At 42.2% G+C, this 16,633-nt stretch overlaps 2 protein-coding genes across 4 annotated transcripts in view; one reads left to right on the plus strand and one right to left on the minus strand.

Moving 5' to 3' along the window:
* ADAMTSL1 (ADAMTS like 1) overlaps positions 1 to 16,633 on the plus strand; it is a 1,088,032-nt gene that overhangs the window by 35,373 nt on the left and 1,036,026 nt on the right. The gene's annotated exons all lie outside the window — the stretch shown is intronic.
* On the minus strand, positions 11,789 to 12,293 carry LOC127487004 (large ribosomal subunit protein eL32). The gene has a single exon (XM_070055201.2). The coding sequence runs from the start codon at positions 12,235 to 12,237 to the stop codon at positions 11,830 to 11,832; it is 408 nt and encodes a 135-aa protein (XP_069911302.1). The 5' UTR covers positions 12,238 to 12,293; the 3' UTR covers positions 11,789 to 11,829.

A 16,633-nucleotide genomic window follows, 5' to 3' on the forward strand; every position in this document is an offset into this window, starting at 1 on the left:
CCAAAACTGTTCACTGCAATATTACAAAATGTTACCAAGAAATAAAAATAGATAGTTGTAGTTTTCTACCACAATAAACAATAATACCCCTGTAGGAAGGGTGTTCAAACTATTCTCTGTACCCTTCAGCAGAACTTCTCAGTCCTTATTTCCTATACACATTTCACAAGTGCCTAATTTGTTTTTCTCTCTGTTTTCTATTGCCCCAACTGACTAATAAATTAGAAACTTAATGCCTTTTGCAGTTAAGGCACTGACCACAGTCCAATTGACTGACGGACCAAATGGTTGGCTGTGGGAGCAGCTCAGGACACTTGTCCCACCACTGTGTGACAGGAGTAGCTGTCTGAAGCCACAGGTATTAGAGTACACTTGATTTTACCAGAGAGAGAGGTGTGTATAATGTCCTTGCAAGTGAAATGTCAATTGTGTCAATATAAAAAGTAGCTGGAGAACAGCCGCAACTAAATTCTCTAGACTTAACCATGTTAAAGTGAGAATTCAATTGACTGCTTAAATGTCTCACACACTACTAGATAAGCCCATGACAGAAACTCAAAGTACAAAGTGATTTATTGCAATATTATGCACTTGGAAACTAGTGAAACCATTCTGGTTTAGATAGATGTAAATGTTAATAAGATCTTAAAAAATTAAAACAGCAATACCAGTAAAAATATTATATTAATTAGAGTACCAGGAATAAATTATAACTGTCCTTGCTGAGATGTGTTATTGTATTGGTTATGAGTAATCCTCTTTACAAAGTTGATTTTATTTTCAGAGAGGAAACTGAGGCTCAGGCATTTTAAGTACATTATACCAAAGATCATAAAACTAGTAAAAAAAAAATCTATCCTATTCTGTTTTAAATGACAGGCTTGAGTGTAGGATGAAGGTGCAAAGTTAAAGAATATGTGGGTTGTCCATAAATATTTATATTTAAAAATATAAAATTTTATATTTAAAATATAAAAATATTGTTGATAAATACATATAAATATTTATATTACATTTTAATTATATATATTTAGAGAACTCATCATATGCAAGAGAGCTGTAGTAAATGTTTAACTGTGACCGCTCTTCCAGCAAGGGTTCCATGGAACTGAGAGACCTGGTAGTAGAAGTAAGTGAAGGGAAGTGGTTTATTAGGAAGAGACATGATGTAGCCAAGCGTGAATGAGAAGGCTGAGTAAGTGAATGCTTACCGTACATAGTTGCTCATAAGGTTCTGAAAGGCAGCTCATCTGGTTGGGGAAAAAGGAATTAGATGGTCTCTACTACTAAATAGAACTTTGGAAGAGGAGTGAAAATCTTATGTTCAGAGTTCCATGCAAAGACATCCCAGGGCCTGTGGGAGAGGACCGTCTGGTTGGAGTTATGTCTTCCTTGTATTAGTCAACATATTGCAAACAACCTTCATTCCCCTATCTCTCCCCCTCTCCCTCCCTCTCCCCCTCCCCCTCCCTCACCCCTCCCTCACCCCTCCCTCTCCCCCTCCCTCTCCGCCTCCCCCTCCCTCTCTTTCTCTCCCTCTCTCTCTCTCCCTCTCTCTCTCTCCCCCCCCCTTCTTCTCTCTCTCTTTCCCTCTCTCTCTTTCTTCTATATTTCTTAATGATGTACTTCTGAGCCATATCTGCCTAGGCTCAATGTATGGGTGTATGTTACATTTCTCTCTCATTCCTCTTGGGCAGAGTGGTGAAAATCTGTCTCTTACCCGTATTCTCCAGTGTTGACACAATCAGTCCTCAGCTTTATTTCATGTGCTTCCTGCAGTCTCTTGGAAGAGATGGTTCTGTGGATTTCCAGGTTTATGGTGATTCCCTGTGATGCTTCTGGACACATAATCATGCCTCAATTTGACACTAAGAGATGGAGATGCAGTGTGCACCCCTCATTTTATACATGCTGTCCCCCTGGTGCTTTATGTTCTTGGATTATTTTAGAAAGAGACTTAAAAAATTCTGTTTAAGCACAAGAATGTGGTGCAGCAGGTTAAGCTCCATTTGCAACACAGGCATCCCATATCAGAGTGGTGGTTTGAATGCTGGCTGCTGTGCTTCTAATCCACATAGTTCACTTGGGAAATCTGCAGAAGAGGGCCCAAGTGCTTGAATCCTGTGATCCTTTGGAAGACCCAGTCAGGGTTCCTGGCTCCTGGTTTGGCTTGCCCAGACTTGGTTGTTGCAGCCATTCCGGGAGTGATCCAGCATATAGAAAATCAATCAGTTGATAAATCAAGCAATCCGTCTCACTCACTATGTCTCTGACTTTTGCTCTCTCTGTCACTCTGCCTTCAAATAAATAAATAAATAAATACAGAAATCTTGTAAAAAAACATAAAAAGTGAAAGTAAAGATAATGCTATATAAATACGTATGTTCCTGCCACCAAGAAATAACACCTTGTGTTCTTGTGTCAATTTCTTCTTATTTTATTAAAGAATTAAAGAAAGAAGAGAAGTCCTCCTGGTCCTTTTTTCCTGATCCTATTCCTATCCATTTCCAGAGGCAATAACTACCATAATTTCATGGGTTTCATTCTACTCTCTGTTTATACTTTTGTCACCTATCTATGTATTTAGGTATTTTTAACTTTTAAGCATTTATGTAAGTTTTATATATCATGCAGTGTGAACCAATCTGTGAATATTTTATGCCACATTATGCTTTTATTATCTATTCATGTTGATACATAACTCAACATAGCTCATGAATTTTAATGACTATATAATGTTTCCATCATATGAATACATGAGAATTTTTACATTTCTCTGCTAATAACACATAGGTTTATTTCCATCACAGTCACAACTGAAAACAGATGGCACACTCATGCTGGGTAATTGGGGAGAATTTAATTAAGGGACTCTTTACAACTATACAGGCAGTGTTTCAGAATACAACAGAGGTGCAATATCCCACAGAAGCAGCAGTGTACTTACTGCCACCCCAGCCTTGACCTTGGTTTACTATTGGTGGGGGGGGGTGGGAAAGAGAGGAATCGAGAGCAAGCTGTCTAGAGAGACCTTGGACGAGCTGTATCCTTCATAGAGATGCAGCCACCTCCCCATGATCCCTCTAAGAGAAGGGAGGCACACACCTTGAGTGCATTATTTCCTGTAACTTCCTGTTGTGGATCCCTGTTGAGTGAATTTGACTGAAAGAGGACATGGGTGCCTTTAGAGGTTAGATTCCCAGGATGCAGAGCGCTATGGACAAGGGGAGCCTGTGGACCTGGCAAGGTAAGGAAGACAAAGACAGCCCCGTAGGTTCCTCTGTTTTGCTACTACAGATAGTACTTCAGGGGCCAACTTTGTCATGCATCCAAATGTACCTGTTGGGCATTTCTGCAGTGTATACTCATAGCAGTGGAGCTGCTTAGATTTAGATGTACTTTTTTTTTTTTTTTACTTTACTGTTTTTCAAAGTGGTTGTACTCTCACCAGTTTTGCATGTAAGTCCCTTTGCCCCACATCCTCAACATCACGTAACATGTTATATTTGCTAACTGATGAGGATGAAATCACTATATGGTTTTAACATACCTTTCCTTGATTACTTGTGAGGTGAAATACCGTTCCCTGTGCCTCTTAGATGTTTTAGTTTTTTCTTCTGTCTTTAGCTATTCATTTTTCTATTTGGCCCTTAAAGGTCAATACAAACTCCTCATATAATCTGGATTCTAATCCTTTCCTTCTTACATAAGTTAGAAACATTTCCTCCTGGGCCGGTGCCGTGGCTCACTTGGCTAATCCTCTGCCTGTGGTGCCTGCACCCTGGGTTCCAGTCCTGGTTGGGGTGCAGGGTACTAGACCCTGTTTCTCCTCTTACAGTCCAGCTCTCTGCTGTGGCTCAGGAGGGCAGCAGAGGATGGCTCAAGTGCTTGGGCCCCTGCACCCGCAGGGGAGACCAGGAGGAAGTACCCAGCTCCTGGCTTCGGATCTGTGCAGCACCAGCCTTAGCGGCCATTAGGGGAGTGAACCAACGGAAGGAAGACCTTTCTCTCTGTCTGTCTCTCACTGTCTATAACTCTACCTGTCAAATAAAAAAAATTAAGAAAAAAATAAAAAAAGAAACATTTCCTCCTAGGTTGTGGATTATCTTTTATTGGGATGTCTTTCTAACATTTTATGTTTTCACTCTTTTCCTTTGTGAATTATTTTATAGTATGTTTATGAACAAATTCCTGACCCTGAAATCATCAAATATTCTTATTCATTATTTTTCTAAATGTTTCATATTTTACTTACAAGCTTTTTTTTTTTTTTTTTTTTTGACAGGCAGAGTGGACAGTGAGAGAGAGAGAGAGAGAAAGGTCTTCCTTTGCCGTTGGTTCACCCTCCAATGGCCGCCACGGCCAGCAAGCTGTGGCCGGCGCACCGCGCTTATCCGATGGCAGGAGCCAGGTGCTTCTCCTGGTCTCCCATGGGGTGCAGGGCCCAAGCACTTGGGCCATCCTCCACTGCACTCCCTGGCCACAGCAGAGAGCTGGCCTGGAAGAGGGGCAACCGGGACAGAATCCGGCGCCCCGACCGGGACTAGAACCCGGTGTGCCAGCGCCACAAGGCGGAGGATTAGCCTAGTGAGCTGCGGTGCTGGTTTACAGGCATTTTTTAAAGAGAAGGAGAGGCAGAGAGAGAGAGGTCTTCCCTCCGTTGGTTCACTCCCCAACTGGCTGCAACGGCCGGAGCTGTGCCAATCTGAAGCCAGGAGCCAGAAGTTTCTTCCAGGTCTCCCATGTGGTGCAGGGGCCCAAGGACTTTCGCCATCTTCCACTGCTTTCCCAGGCCATAGCAGAGAGCTGGGTCAGAAATGGAGCAGCAGGGACTTGAACCGGTGGCCATATGGGATGCCGGCACTGCAGGCAGCGGCTTTACCCATTATGCCACAGCGCCGGCCCTGGCATTTTTAAACATTTTTTATTTAAGAGGTAGAGTTACAGACAGAGAGGGAGAGACTGAGAGGTCAGTTTTCCATTCACTGGTTCATTCCTTACATGGCCACAACAGCTGGAGCTGTGAGGATCTGAAGCTACGAGCCAGGATCTTCTTATGGATCTCTTACGTGGGTGCAGGGCCCCAAGGAATTGGGCCGTCTTATACTGCCTTCCTAGGCCTTTAGCAGACAGCTGGGTCAGAATAGGAACAACTGGGACATGAACTGGAATCCATATGGGATGCCAGTGCCTTTGGGGGAAGGCTTAACCTACTATGCCACAGTGCTGACCTCATACTTATATTTGAATTTTTGTTTTGTTTATTATGAGATAGAATCGAATTGATTTTTCCCCTGGAAAATTCAATTATTTCAATACAATTTACTGCAAGTCTTTCACTTGTCTCTCTTTTTTTTTTTAAGATTTATTTTATTTATTTAAAAGACAGAGTTATTTGAAAGACAGAGAAAGGTAGAGCCAGAGAGAGAGAGAGAGAGAGAAAGAGAGAGAGGTCTTCCATCCACTGGTTCACTCCCTAGTTGGCCACAATGGCTGGAGCTGTCCCAATCTTAAGCCAGCAGCCAGGAGCTTCTTTGAGGTTTCCCACATGGGTGCAGAGACCCAATGACTTGGGTCATCTTCTGATTTACCAGGCCATTGCAGAGAGCTGGATGAGAAATGGAGCAGCTGGGACTTGAACCGGCGCCCATTTGGGATGCTGGCGCAGCAGGCCACAGTTTTAACCTGCTATGCCACAGCGCCAGCCCCTCAACTGCCTCTTGATTTATGATATCTTCACTCTCTCACCTACATTCCCATGGAAGTAAGTATCAGATTGTATCTGTTTTTCTGTTTGCTGCATTAATCTTTTTGAATCTTTCTGCACAGATGCCACCATGTTTTAACAACTAGAATTTAAATCTATGCGCTATGATGTAATAATTCTTACCTGGAAAGCAGTTCCCTTCACCACCCCTGTCCCAGTCTTCTCTGAACTTGTCCTTGCCTACTTCAATTAGACCTTGATTCTTTCATGTGGAGTTTATAATCCATTTATGAAAAAATTATTACAATTGTGCATATAATATCCATCTATATAAATTTGGCTAGAATTGATGTTTTCATGGTATTACAAACCAGTGCTGCACTCCGGAGGGAACTGTCACATGAGACCCTGCAGTACTAGAAATTCTGGATATTCTTACTGCTGTTGATGCTCAATGATCACAAATACATCTGTCTATTCATTCTATAACCTTTGATTAAACAAGAGCATGCTTAAGGCACTGTGCTTGGTGGGATGGACTGTTGGATTACTAAAGTAGAAACCCGGCCGGCACCACGGCTCACTAGGCTAATCCTCCACCTGCAGCGCCGGCACACCGGGTTCTAGCCCTGGTCGGGGCGCCGGATTCTGTCCCGGTTGCCCCTCTTCCAGGCCAGCTCTCTGCTGTGGCCAGGGAGTGCAGTGGAGGATGGCCCAAGTGCTTGGGCCCTGCACCCCATGGGAGACCAGGAGAGGTACCTGGCTCCTGGCTTCAGATCAGCGCGGTGTGCTGTGCACAGCGCGCTGGCTGCGGCGGCCATTGGAGGGTGAACCAACAGAAAAAGACCTTTCTCTCTGTCTCTCTCTCTTACTGTCCACTCTGCCTGTCAAAAACAAACAAACAAACAAACAAACAAACAAAAAAAACCAAAAAAACAGCCTTTAGGAGGTTCATACTCAGTTGGTAGAATCTGAAGATTTCAGGGAAAAGGCAACAACTGAATTTGGCCTTATTTACTCATAGTAAGAGAGAGACGTTTTCAACAGCAGAATAGAAAACTAGCTCGAAAAAATAATGTGATTTTAATTTCATTGATAGCAGTTTGTCCTGCAGACATACCTGTGCCCAAAGACTTACGTATGAGAGTGTTCATTTGGCATTTTTTCCTAAAAAAAAAAAATAATAATAATGAAGGCTACCTAAGTGCCCATCATTAGGGGACTGGTTTAAGATTCTGCAAACTATACAAAGTATTAAGTAATTTGATATTACTGATTTAGAATTAAATGTGAATAAAACCTTTAAGCCTTATAATAAGACATGTAGACAGAAAAGGTCTATTTTGTATATGCATAGAACGATGCCAGGAGGGTACTATTTTGGTTTTCTATTGCTTCAGAACAAACAACCCACATCTTGGTTTAAACACTTGGTGTTTTATGCTGTTGGTTTTATGGATGAGGAATTATGCAGGACATAACCCAGAAGGCTTTCATCTTCTCCGCAGTAACTGGGGTCTCGGGTGAGATATCTTGAATCCTGTGTGCCTGGTTCGCTTGAACAGGCTATATGTCAGGCTCTTGCTTGACTCGTAAGTCAGATGCTGGGTTGGGAGACTATCTGGGCTTGGCCAGAGTATGCATATCTCTATCTCCTTTTTTCTCTTTCTCCTCATTCTCCTCCCTATCTATCACTCCCCTTCTTCATGTCCCTCTTGCTTTCCCTCTCACATCTACACCTCTGTCTCTCCAATCTGTTTTCCCATGCAACTTCCTCATGTGGCTAGCTAGGGCTTCCAAACAGCGTGCTGGTCTTAGGATAGGAAGACTTCCCAAAAAGTGGCTATTTTTCTCTCAGAGTGAGCATTACAAGATGGCAGCCCCAAGGATTCTTATAAGCTGGCCTTGGGGACAGAATATCACTTCTATCATGTTTGATTGATAAAATATGCAAGTCATTTAAGGCTGCTTCTGGTTCAACAAATTAGATGCCATCTACATTGGAATTACAAAGAATTTTTAATCATCTTTAATTTGTTTCTAAAATATAAGAAGTTTTTAAATAATAATTACCTCTGGAGAAGAGCTTAGAGGGCCTGGGATATTAGGGATACTGACTTTTCATTATATATTTTGAAATGGTTTATTTTTAAAAAGTCATCCATATGTCTGCATGACATTGTTGATTGGAAAAATAGACCCCAAACCTAGTTATTGATAAAAAGCTCATGGGGCATGTGTCAGGGATGACTTTTGAGGCATGGCAAGGGGATTATGACTGATTGAATTCTTTCTTAGAGTGTACTTGAAGCATTTGTTATTCTTCCCAAGTAAATAGGTTTGAGCCTGAGAAGTAGGGAAGGTTGAAGGCTAGTAGTTTGACTCTAACTTAACAACCTTAAGTTCTACAAAGAAAAAAAATAGGTTAGGTCTGTTTAGGGTTTTTACTTAAAGTGGAAATCACTCTGTACAGCAAAGTTTCATGTTTCCTGAATTCTTATTTCTTCCACTTCAGCTGTTTGATGATGCTGGACCTGGGGTCTGTCAAACTAAAGGTGAAAAGGTACTAGGCTGCTCTTGAACTCCTAAAGCCCCTTAGGAAATGTAACAGTATCATTCAGCTGGCAAGAAAGGAGTTAGGAGCAAATGATATTGGGTACAGTAAAAAATAATGGAGAATTAGGTAGCTATACACAACTATATGTGTATTTTTCTTGTCATAACTGATTACTTCAAAAAGTTTATGGAAAATGGAATTAAAAGCTAAGTTTATTTTGGTACAAAACATTTTTAAAAATACAAATTTGACATCTTTCAAAGTTCCTAAAATATGTACTATCAATACATTATGCATAGATTTAAAAATTATTTTGCTTCAAAATAAACTGATGTTTTAATTTTAGTTTATTTTCATTTTTTGAAAGGTAAACAGAAACAGAGGGAAATCTTCCATCTGCTGGTTTACCACCCAAATGTGGGTAACAGCCAGAGCTGGGCTGGGATAAAGCCAGGAGCCTAGAACTTGCTTCCCATGTGGGTGATAGGGACTCAAGTGTGCATTAGCAGGCAGCTGGAATCAGAAGCAGAGAACTCAAACCCAAGTATTCCATTATTGGATTCTGGCATTCAAAGAAGTGTCTTAATTGCAACATAAAAGCCTGTCCTAAGTGTATATTTTAATTTCATTTTTCTATGTACATTTTAAAGCATGGTCATATGCTTTATCTTCTGCATAGATATTTATTGGAATATTTAACACACCGCCTTGCATGTGTATGGTCTGACTGGCTTTTAATAATACAGAAGGGCTTCTCATGTGGCTCAGAACCCTATTTCCTGTGGCCTCCAGTAGTTGGTAGCCTTTTAGGCTATTGCGTCAGCAAAGTGACTCATCCCTGCCTGTGACTTGGAATAGAAGAATGCATTGGCTATACTCTCAACAAAGGTAAAGAAGTGCTTTTGTTTTCTTAATTTGCTTGGTTTGCTGAGGATTTCAAAATTCCAAATTTGTTTATTAAACATTGGTACCTCACAATCAAAAATAAAGAGAATTGTACCTGATAGACCAGGTGGGTGTCTCAGGAATGAGCTTAACATCCAGTCCAATCTGGTTTGGAGTTTTTAATGGATGTGACTATGGGTCCCTCATTTCTCCTCCTCTCCTCCTCTTCTGGGATATTGCTAGGTAGAGGGCTTTCTGGGCATGGAATTCCTGAAATTTCTCCAAGTGCATTATCAACACAGTGTTATTGGACCTAAAAGCCTCCTGGAGTAGCTATTAGTTCCTATGCTGCCCCTTGAAAAGGGCTGGAACCCACCCAACAAGTTTATTGAACAAGCGGTCACTGTGTGTATGTATACCATATACATATATGTGTATTTATATGTGTGTATACATATATATATATATAATAGATGGTCTGTTTTCAAGGATTGCTTTCTCATTCAAGTGCACAAAAATTTTAATTTTCTTCAGCCCCTCTTACACACATAGGCTAATGTTTACCTAGCTATCTAACATACCCCCCCCCCCCCACCTCCAAGAGAAGTCACCTTACAGGTTTAGAGTGATTGAAGTCCTGCCTTCTGTATTTTCTTCAAACTGATATATAGAGTGGAGCTGGCTGTGGATGCTCTCTTGCTCTCTGTCTTATGGTATTCAGAGGTAGCCTGGAAAACGATTGTCTTGCATGGTTACATCATCTGATGGGATATGCTGAAAGCCCTGCCTCATGACATCTGGAGTTGAAGAGCCTGTATTCTGTTAGAGATAAAATGAATGAGTGCATTAAAGCTACATAGTCCAAAGAGAAATGGTAAGAGTATGGGAGCTATGGGGTCAAGGGGAGGCAGTAGCCAGGATTTCCATGACCCAGTGCTGGGACAGAAATTCTAACCCTGTTTGGCCTGGTCCTGGAGCTGTTTGGCCTTATCCAAGAAATAGTGAATAAAGTTTTACAGCTGTCCAGTTCTACCCAGAAACAATATTCTTCATGGAACATGGTATAGACATGGGCAGCAGTTAGTATATCTAACTGCTTGCCTGTTTTGAATGACTGGGTTTAGCAGCCCTCGTGTGGAGCTCTTGTTATGAAAGCCTTTGACTGGATGAAAGCTATGTTTTATTCTGTTTTCAAAAGCCCTGTTCTGGCTTGTTCTTGAAAAACTGACATAGGAGCTTTGCTATTTCCCTGTACCTAGGGATCTATAACCTGTTGGTCTGAGAAATGTCAAAGCTGTCTTAAGGATGGAGGAGTAGGAATTTTCTGCATGGCCTGTGTCCATCCTGGGGCCAATCTCTCTTCCCCAGAGGTGAGGATCAGCCCTAAATAATTTACTTCTTGACAGACCAGTTGTACCTTATTCTTGCTTGCCACATTTGGTTAGAAACTTAAGGGTGCTAATCAAATGTCAAAACCAGAGTCTCAGGTGGGAGAATAGACTAGCAAATCATCTTCATTTTAGATCATATCTCTACCTCTCTCAAGATACTGGTCCTTTAGGTCCACTGCCAAGGCCTGTCCAAATAGGTGGGGGCTGTCTCTAAATCCTTGTGGTATCAAGTAACTGTTAGCTGTTACTTTACTCCCTTTTTGCTAACCCATTATAGACAAATAGGAACTGACAGTAGGGAATTTTAGGCTTAATAGAGGCTGGACATATTTTAAAGCCTGTCCAGGTATGTTTGAGGCCTAAACCTATGGGTTAACCTGTAGATCTGTTCACATGGGATACTGGAACAGAAATTATAAGGGAAGAAAAACAATCTACTTACAGAAGACATCCCGTTGACTCCTATTATCTGGCTGGACTAGAAAGAGAGCTGGCCTGCAGGGTAGGTGGCTACTAGAAAATTCATGGTCCTACCCACTATGTCAACAATGATCCTAGTCTCTGTCTCCACAGCAGCGATGGACAACTTGGGAACCAGGCAAAAGGAAGGGCTACCTCAGCTTTGGGCCAATGGATCTGCGGTTCTGACCTGAAAGTACTTTGACCCTTGTGGCAGTTCCATTTCCAGTGGCCTGGTTTTCAGCAGGGTAGGCATTGCTTCTGTAGATGCAGACTTATGTTGTTACAGCTGCTTGCCCCATGCCCAGGCTTTCCACATTGATAACAGGTTCTATTTAGAGGGTGGACTGGCTTTGTTGGGTCCTTTTGATAGCAGATCATCACATGAAACAGCTATCATCACATAAAGCAATTTAGGCATGCCACCCATCCTTGTGTTTCTTCTGCCTAGCTCGTTCCTTTTCCTCCTGGTCTCTGTTAAAGCAGATAATGGAGAAATTCATTGGGATTCCAGCCAAGGGAGTGCATGGTCCCATCTCTGATTTTGAACCCTCCTTCTTGTATCAGGGTAGCCTGAGCTATAAATCTGTAGTCATAGGCGTGTCTGACATAATTTGCCTTTCTTCAAGAGTTAAGGCCGTGCCCATGAGAACTTTTCCTTCCATGTAAGATCAAATATGACCACTTTGTATAATCTGGCTATAAATTTTTCAGTGTCATCTGTAAAACTTTGAATCTCCTCAATTTTTTTTTTTTTTTTTTTTTTTTTATGGAAGAGACCGGATTTCAAGGTTTTATTTAAACACAAATAAAATGCACACCCGAGCCGCCTACTCATTTTCTTCACTGCGCAGCCTGGCGTTGGGGTTGGTGACCCTGATGGCCAGCTGGGCCGCTCTCTCCACAATGGCTTTGCGGTTCTTGGAGGAGACGTTGTGAGCAATCTCTGCACAGTAAGATTTGTTGCACATCAGCAGCACCTCCAGCTCCTTGACGTTGTGGACCAGGAACTTCCGGAAGCCGCTGGGCAGCATGTGCTTGGTCTTCTTGTTGCTCCCGTAGCCAATGTTGGGCATCAAGATCTGGCCCTTGAATCTTCTCCGCACCCTGTTGTCAATACCTCTGGGTTTCCGCCAGTTACGCTTAATCTTGACATAGCGGTCCGACTGGTGGCGGATGAACTTCTTGGTCCTCTTTTTGACGATCTTGGGCTTCACCAGGGGTCTGAGGGCGGCCATGGTGCCGAGGAGAAGGCAGCCACCTCCGGAGGCAGCGCCGAGGAAGACTCAATTTGTTTTGAAAATGGGATCTTTTGTCCATTTATTGTACCCACAATGGGATAGATCTGGCCATAAAATGGTATTTTTTAATTTAATTATAATTTTCTGGCCATGATTCCTGGTCCTCCATACTGTGGCTGGAGAGTGGTACAGAATAAGACTAGTTACTTCTTTAAAGACTGGGAATCAAATTGTACATCCTACTGTAGAGTTGTGTGGTATAGTGTTGACTTCCCGGCTGGAAGAGAATAGAGGAGAAACAGGGCAACAAGTGACATTTCTCTGATCATTTCCCCATTTTGGAAAGGACTGGCATCTTCTCTTCTGGGATTTTGGACATAACTGGCACTCACCAGGTAACCATACTTCCTGGACTTTTGGACTTCATGAGTGCTCACCACCTTACTCAACACATTCAGCTAGATCAAAGTCTTCTCCCATAGGCCTTCCCCTTATGTGGCAGGAGGAAGGGTCATCTCTAGAACCTGGTTCCAAAAGCAGTAGTTAACCCAGGAAACTTCTTAAGATTTGGGTCAAATTTTGACCAGTTTTTGAGAGTACATCTTACTGGTGAGTCATGTGATAAATAGGGTCAGTTCGCCATCTGAAAGAGAATAGAGAAGTTGTGGCTGGCATCCCTGCCTATTCCTCACTAGGGAAGAACTAAGGAAACACTGTCCATTTGAGGTTTTTCTCTGGGCTTCCAGACTTTCATTGTGTAGCTTGTGGATTAGGGATCATGGGTTTCCAGACTTAACCAGTATTTGACAAGTCCTCAACATGTAACCCATGAATTTTTCACCATATAACTTGGCTCTGACCACATTTAAGTCTTTTTTGAAATTCTTTTCTGGGTAGATCTCCTGCTTTTGAGCCATAGTTTGGCCTGGCAGTACCTTGTTATTTAATGTCCAGTTAACCTGAACCTTTTCCAATCCCCTTTTTAAAGAATCCAATATGCTTGCTTGAGCCTGCTGGCTCTGGCTCGGGGAGTGAAAAAGATCCTGTTACTTTTCAGCTGACCAAGGCTTCCAGATGGCTAGAGAATCATTTGTGCCACAGCCTCCATGCGGCTGCCAGGGAGGTCTGCATTCCCCACATGGGCGGTGTGCCCATTGGTCAGAGACTGCCCATGGGTGCATTGCCTGAACTACACAGACCAGGGATGGACTTAGTTCATAAATTTAAAGAATTGTCAGAAGTTCAAACCATTTGGTACAAATAAGATCTTAGGTCATTTCAAAAGTAATAACCCATTTAACCACCTGAGCATCTTAACTAAAGCTGTGGGCCATATCTAATCAGAGCGAAGACGATCATTTAAGCATTTAGCAGTAGACAGATAATGTTAATTCATTAAAGACTCAGTTCTCCCAAGCAAACAAGACTCAACAAAAACAACAGAAAATGTAAGAAACCTTCCCTCAAGGAGCACAAAAATCCACTTTTCCTAAGTCATTTATAAAAACAGAAAAACCTTGATTAAAAGGTATTAGCACATGATATCAGCCTATTCATCCATTATTTAGGACAGTTAAAAAAATCATGGAACAAAGAGGTAGAAAATCAGATAACCAAATAACACTGACAGTAATACCGATAAGGTATTGATATAATTGGCTATGTTGTTGGCAGTATGCTCTTTGACATAAAACAATTAGAGATTATTTTTTAAAATGTGTTTTTGTTTTTTTTTTTTTTTTTTTTTTTTTTTTTTTTTTTTTTTACAGGCAGAGTGGACAGTGAGAGAGAGAGACAGAGAGAAAGGTCTTCCTTTGCCGTTGGTTCACCCTCCAATGGCCGCCGCGGCCGGCGCGCTGCGGCCGGCGCACCGCGCTGATCCGATGGCAGGAGCCAGGTACTTATCCTGGTCTCCCATGGGGTGCAGGGCCCAAGCACCTGGGCCATCCTCCACTGCACTCCCTGGCCACAGCAGAGGGCTGGCCTGGAAGAGGGGCAACCGGGACAGAATCCGACGCCCCGACTGGGACTAGAACCCGGTGTGCCGGCGCCGCTAGGCGGAGGATTAGCCTAGTGAGCCGCGGCGCCGGCCCTAAAATGTGTTTTCATCTACTTGAAAGGCAGAGTGAGAGTGAGAGAGAGATTTACCCACTGACTGATTCACTCTCCAAATGCTCACAATATCCAGCGGTGGGCCAGGGTAAAGCCAGGAGCCCCTAACTTCAACTGGGTCCCTCATGTGGGTGACTGTGCCCCAGTACTTGAGCCATCATCTGCTGTCTGCCAGGATGCATTAGTGGAAAACTGGATCAGAAGAAGACTTGATCCCAGGCACTCCAATAAAGGACCTGTGAGTCCCAAGTGGTGTGTTAACTTGCTGTACCACAATGCTACCACCAGTTAGAGATTTTAAAGAGGTTTCATTTGATTGAAGCAAATAATTATTAAAGAAAATAGCAAAAAAAAAAAGTCAGCTTCTTCTTGGAAAGTACCTTATGTCCCTATAATGACTCTTTTTCTGTCCCCTCTCTGTTTGAAATGCTGCTAATCTGCCTCTGTAAATAGCACTGGGGATGTTGTCCTTTCCTTAGTGTGGACATGAGGGTTAAATATTCCTATCAGTGCTGTTCTTTCCTCATTAGCTTGCAACAACTGAAATCATCCTCTTCCTTGTTTTACCATTAGCATGTGTGCTAAAATGGTATAGTTGTCAAATGATCCTCAGTATGTTTTATTTACTAGATTTTCATGCAAATGAAAACAATTAAAAAGCACCCCAGTGCTCTTCATTTTAAATAAGAAAACTATTATTAGAAATATTGTTTGGCACTCTGGCCCCAGAATCAGCCCTTAAGGCATTCAGATCTGGCTGAAGAGCCCTTGAGAGTATTTTAGGCATGGAAAGCCAAGACACCCTGGCAAAAAAACCAACCAAACAAAAAAAAACACAATACCTAAATGAAAGATCTCTGCGAGTGAGATCCCAGTAGAAAGAACGGGCCATCAAAGAAGGAGGTACCTTTCTTTGAAGGGAGGAGAGATCTTCCACTTTGACTATGGCCTTGTCTAAATAAGATCGGAGTTGGCAAACTCAAAAGGCTTCCATAGACTTGGCAACTCATGACTAGAGCCTCGGGTGATTACTGATGCCATAAACAAGAGTGTCAATTGTTAAGTCAACAACAGGAGTCACTGTACACTTACTCCCCATGTAGGATCTCTGTCCTTAATGTGTTGTACAATGTGAATTCATGCTATAACTAGTACTCAAACAGTACTTTACACTTTGTGTGTCTGTGTGGGCTCAAACTGTTGAAATCTTTACTTAATATATACTAAATTGATCTTCTGTATATAAAGATAATTGATAATGAATCTTGATGAAGAATGGGATGGGAGAGGGAATGGGAGATGGGAGGGTTGCGGGTGGGAGGGAAGTTATGGGGGGGGGGCACTGTCATCCAAAAGCTCCACTTTGGAAATTTATTAAATAAAAGTTAAAAAAAATTGTTTGGAATTCAAAGATAGTGGATATATATTTAAACTTAGGAACCTCAATAAAATGTTCTCCAAAATCTCACAGCCTCCCCCTGCCACCAAGTCCAAGAAACACTTCAGGAGCATCAGAGCTCAGAGGAACCCATTGTGATCTCCTCCCTAGTAGTCTGTCCACCACTCCTCCTCCTTTCTGATTTCCAGACACTACTATTGCTTCTCTAACTCATCTCTGCTGTCTCTGCTAATCAGGGGCTAACCAGGAGCCAGTGAACTCTGACGGATACCACCATCAGGGTAGGCTGCCATCATTGCTCTTAGACTTTTTTGGAATTCTGACATCTCCACCTTTAGGTTTTCTCAGCATCTCTACTGCTCCACACACTGTTCTGTTGCCATGTTACTTTTTATCTCTCCATAGGTCAATTTTCAGTGATAATGAAAGTGCTAACATAAATGATTTTTGGTCATCATTGTGGTGGGTTGAAGAGTGTACTGCCAGACTCATATCCTCTCAGAACCTCAGAATGTGAGCTTATTTGGAAAAGGGCCTTTGTAATTATGATTAAGATGAGATCATACAGAGTTGGAGTGGGTACTAAATCCAGTGATGAGTGTCCTTATAAGAAGATACAAGGACATAAGAGATACAGAGAAGGCAGTGTGAAGACAGAGGCAGAGATTGGAATGATGCAGTGACAAGCCAAGTTGCACGATAGCCAGGAGCTACCAGAGGCTAGAAAGAGGACAGTAAAGACGTTCCCGCAGGTCCTTCTGAGCAAGCATGGCTCTGCGACCACCTCAATTTCAGACTTTAGCTTCTAGGACTTTGAGAGAATATACTTATTTGCTCTAAAGTCACTAGATTTGTGGTATTTATAATAGCCCATAGGAACAA

Source organism: Oryctolagus cuniculus, chromosome 1, assembly GCF_051225735.1.
Source record: "Oryctolagus cuniculus isolate XC-2025 breed Fujian yellow rabbit chromosome 1, ASM5122573v1, whole genome shotgun sequence".
Taxonomy (NCBI): domain Eukaryota; kingdom Metazoa; phylum Chordata; class Mammalia; order Lagomorpha; family Leporidae; genus Oryctolagus; species Oryctolagus cuniculus.